This window comes from Leptonychotes weddellii, chromosome 7, assembly GCF_054177405.1.
Source record: "Leptonychotes weddellii isolate Sample4059 chromosome 7, ASM5417740v2, whole genome shotgun sequence".
In the NCBI taxonomy this organism is placed as follows: domain Eukaryota; kingdom Metazoa; phylum Chordata; class Mammalia; order Carnivora; family Phocidae; genus Leptonychotes; species Leptonychotes weddellii.
The window spans coordinates 55,932,409-55,937,209 of NC_138375.1; the positions used below are offsets into that span (position 1 = coordinate 55,932,409).

A 4,801-nucleotide genomic window follows, 5' to 3' on the forward strand; every position below is an offset into this window, starting at 1 on the left:
CAAAACTCATAGGATCAAACAGCACTACTCAGAGGGATGTACAGTTGACCCTTGAACAACATGGGAGATTAAAGACACTGACCCCCACATAACAGAAAATCCGCATATAACTTCTGACTCCCCAGAAACTTAACTACTAAGAGCCTACTGTTGATTGGAAGCCTTATCAATAATATAACCAGGTGACTAACACACAGTTTGTATTTTTTATGTATCATATATTGTATTCTTACATGAAGTAAGCTAAAGAAAATACTAAGACAATCATAAAGAATAGAAAATAACTTACAGTACTATCCTATTAAAAAAAAAAGGTATATAAGTGGATCCACACAGTTCAAACCCATGTCGTTCAAGGGTCAAGTGGCTGTATGTGCTGCTCTGTGAACCTATGTAACGGCCTAGTGATTTTCCTGTGCAAGCACTCTGTTTTCCAGTTAGAGCAGTCAAGAGCTGGGGTACCAAAACATGTGCACTGGATCATGTTTGTTCTTGTCAATTCTGAAGGGACATCTAACCTACTCCAAACCAGGAGCAAAATTGATATATCTGAGCCACAGCCCCTTGAGGCGGGTAAATGAGTCTATAAATACCTATGTAGTTTATTTCATTCAGATCCTACTTAAACCTTTGTATACTTAATCTGCATTTAGTAAATCAGCACAAGCTTAGGAGTAGATAAGGATAAGTGATAGTGACAAACTAAGATCCAATTTCTTAAAAGAGTCACTAAATCCTACTTACTCCACTCAGAAAACCAGTGACAGGAAGGGGGGAAAAATCCAAAAAGAAAAAAGAGAAAAATTTTCCGTAACTTCACTTCTCCTTGGCCTTGTGGCCCGCCTATACTTCAACAGCTCTAAAACACAACACTGATATCTGACCTTCTTAATAAGGTCTAATGTATTTTACCTATATTACTAAATTCAACAAGTAATACAGCCACTTAGAGATAACACAAAAGGAAAATGAGTCACTTAAGGTCACTTAGCAAAGAGGGGAAACAACCAACAGCCAGCAATAGAGTATAAACTGTCCATTAATTTGTGTTTGGGGGAGGGGGATGGGCATGCTCTCACACCCATAGAGGAAGCAGGGTTACCTTTCCTAACCTTGAACATCAATTTCTGCTATCTTCTAATAGGGAAAACTTACCATCTTTCTCTTCCAATTAGCAGCTGTGTGAGTGCTTTCTAGTAATGAGGGCCAAACATCAGCTCATATTCCTAATTCAAGCATTGATAAACATCATGTGATACATAATGCAGTTTTCCTTCTTTCCAGTGAAGTCCACTGCAATAGACATAGCCTTGTAAACTTTGTATATTTCCAACTGGATTACTACTTTTCTACCTCATTAATAATAATGCTCATTCTACCAAAGTCAGAAATTTCAAAAACAGTCCCACAAACTAGGTACAATACTGGTCCAAGATAAGGCCATGAAAGTCATTGGGTGGTTAAATTATTTACCATCAGCAATTATAAATTCAGTTGTCTCAATCAAGAGTTTATAGTCTATATTCAAGACTGAACCCTATGAGGTGGGTCAACTGGAGAAGCACTCTTTGTGGACCCGGCCTGAGGCAGAGGTAGGAGTCACAAAGGGAGTGGGGAGGGCATATTTTGGAGATTTAATTATTAGGCTATCACCAGCTTTATTTCTTAGTAAGCTAAAAAAAAAAGTACAAGGAAAAAAAAGAAAAAGAATCAAATCAGAGGAAGTGGAAGGATGAAGATTAACAAATTGGAGATAATCAAAAAGCCTATTTCCTGTCTTTAATATAGCTCTCTCTGGAATATCAAATGAAAGTTACCCTGTTAACCATTAAGTACCAAACTGATACAGGTAGCACAATCACAAATATTTGAGTAGTGAAGCTGACTCATAAAAATCTAAAAATATTTCATGCTTAAGGCTTTCAACATACCATCAGTTTATCCCATTCCTCTCTCTCAATTATGTTATTTTGAAACCAATGTAAAAAGTATTTTTAACCTAGTTTTGGAAACTGTAATTAAAATGCAGTGAATACAGAGAGCCACATGCAATTAGATTTTAAGGCATTATCATTCCTACATTCAATCCTGGATTTACTAAATCAGTTGTTAAATACCTGTGCTATCTACTACACTAAAATAAATACATATACAGTTATGAAAAGGGTTGCCTAAGAGTCTTAACTGGGTATCCCTTTGAGAGAATATCAAAATCCGAATATGAAAACCCGTTTCAAAATTGATCTCTTTGTTAAATTTTCTGAGAATCTCCGTTTATAATGTCCTTGAAAGGCTGAAATATCTTTTCAGATCATAAACAAGTAAACTCATGTACAATCAAAACTTTTTTAAAGTTATGAGCATGGGAAACCAATAAATTTAGGCCAGAGATTTTTTTTTACCATACAATCAAAAATACTAAATGAATTACATTGTATTTCTTCTAATTCTTTTGAAAATAAAGACATTTTATTTTTTAAAAGAATGGAAATGGAAGGAGCACAGAACAGCCAATTTCAGAGGCACCAAGTTACAACTTTTCAATGTGAAGTACTCCTCCAGTTGCGAGGACATGTATTGTAGATCTGTAAAAATATGTACTATATATGGAATTCCAATAAGAGATTTTACCAAAATAACCCACTACAAAATTTCTAGAAACATCAAAGGTTTCGCTACAATAATAGTTTGATAAATTATACTGAAAAGGAAAGAGTACTTAATAATGAAAAGCAAATAAAAACTCACACGACAATATCCTTTAAAAAGCAAGCACATATGTCTGCACACAAAGCAGAAACGAGCAAAGCTTTTTTTTTCTAGTTTTATAAGAATACTGGAGAAGTCTAGTTCTGTGGATTATGCAAAGGACAGCAAATATTAAGCTGTGTGTTTATGCTACTGTACTTCCATTTTTAAAACATGCATCTCAACTCCCCAGATACCATCATCCACAGAAACCATGCAGCTATCCAACAGACTTTCAGTGTCACCATTTATTATTTATAGCATTAAATGGGGGAAGTGGCTCTGATGTCACCGACCCTACCCAGTGGAATCACTGACTCAATAAACATTTTCACACTGGAGAAATCTGGCTAGGAAAACATTTTGCTGGGTTAAGTAGATTCTTTCACCTTTCCTCTCAACCCAGGGGTAGAGGCTGTTACTTGTTACTGTGTTAGGAGAGATACAAAGAAACTGTCAAGGTTTCCACAGGAAGAAACCCTGGGCATGTCCATTTGCTGAGGTAAAGACTTCTCCCAACTGTCCAGAGCCCAGTTTGATTTCCCCAACGCTCAAATTGGCAGGTAATAGCTGCCATGTTTCTTTTCTTCCACCAAATCATCCACCAAGCAGCAAATTCTTCGCTTCTACTAGCCACTCTCTGATAGTTGTTTCTAAAAACCCCTTCTGGCTCCAAGTCGTAAAACGGAAAGCGGTTGGGGTATCCGTAGGACCGGGGAGTCTGGCATGGCTACCAATGGTTTGTAATAGAAGAGTGATCGCTTCCCCAGGGGCCTAGGACTCTCCCCCACCCCTTTTTTTTTAATAAGAAAGAACTGACGGCAGTGATGAGAAGAAGCTCCCCTCCCCCATCTTCCCAAAGCAACGCTGGGAAACACGAAGTTACGGTTTCCCTTTCCTGGGAGATGGAATCCAGAGTACCTGGGGCCTTGCTATGCAAACATCCCTCACCGCGGAGTAGGAAACCCTTTGTCCGAGAAGCCGGACACCACAGGGGCCCGGGAAAGAGGCCCCTTATCCGTCACAGCCTCAAACCCCAGAGCTCCCCACCTCCACCCCTGTAGGGCCTATCCCGGAATCCACACACCCCTACGCTGAGGAGAGGGTGCTGAGACCCCTACTAGGATGCGGAGACCGAGGCCCTGATCGATCTCCTCCGTACCCCCCCCCCCACCATCTCATTCGGCCTGAGTGGGGCTTCCAAGAGCGGTGCAGGCCTGGGCCGGAGAAATTCGGGGGGAAAATCCCCTTCTAAGAGAAGGAGAATGAGATGCTAGAGCGAGTGTGAGCTAAGGCCACAGCATAATCGAGCGAGGGTCCTTCGAGAGATGGGCCCGGATATAGGACAGAGGGAGGAAGGAGAACCGAGGAGCATGGAGGGGGCCGGGCCAGGTCTGGCCTGAGATCTCCAGAGATCCGGAGCAACCGCGCCGGCCCCGAGGCCAGGAAAGCGGGGGCCCAGGTCCCGGCCAAGGCGGCGGGGAAGGGCTAGGGCCCGCCTCGCGCCGGACGTTGAGGTGGGCAGGCCCGCCCGGGGCCGGACGGACGGAAGAACGGTCCAGCGGGCCGCACTCACCATGAGCTCGATGGTCTTGTCCTCAATCACCGAGTCGGGCTCCATGGCGGCCCCGGCGGCCCCGCCTCGCTCTCCCCGCGCAGCAGCGAACGGCCCGGGCGGAGGAGGCGACGGCGGAGGCGGCAGAAGCGGAGGCGGCTACCGTTCCCACTCTAGCTGCCAGCCCGCCCGGGCCGCCGGCAGCTCCACCCTCCCCCTCGGCGAACGCAGTACGCAGACCGAGGACTACAGCTCCCAGCAGGCGCCGGGGGCCCCGCAGAGCGTTGTGGGAACGAGAAGTCAACACCAGGCTACTCTCTCTTGGCAGTCCGAAGCTGAATTCTGAGCAAAAGTAGCACTGGACTGTGACTGTGGGACGTGCAAACCTAAAGAATTAAGGTCTCCCTCAAAATAGGGCCTCGGGAACTCCACGACTACATGTCCCGGAAAGCCCTGCGCGCGGGTTCTCCTTCCGGCTAGTTTCTCCTGACTTCCTGG

The 4,801-nt window shown here is 43.9% G+C and overlaps 1 protein-coding gene across 8 annotated transcripts in view; it reads right to left on the reverse strand.

The window, feature by feature from the left end:
* FBXW11 (F-box and WD repeat domain containing 11) overlaps window positions 1-4,540 on the reverse strand; it is a 123,148-nt gene extending 118,608 nt beyond the window's left edge. For 3 of the 8 annotated variants that reach the window (XM_081826314.1, XM_081826315.1, XM_081826311.1), the window contains exon 1: window positions 4,325-4,503. Coding sequence is in view for 5 of the 8 variants with exons in the window: in XM_081826310.1 (XP_081682436.1) it covers window positions 4,325-4,369 (45 nt within the window). In the remaining 3 variants the exon portion in view is untranslated. Of the gene's footprint in view, window positions 1-4,324 lie in introns of all 8 variants that reach the window. The other 5 variants (XM_081826310.1, XM_081826308.1, XM_081826316.1 and 2 more) reach the window with 3 other exon arrangements.
* Between the last annotated feature and the right edge of the window lie 261 nt (window positions 4,541-4,801).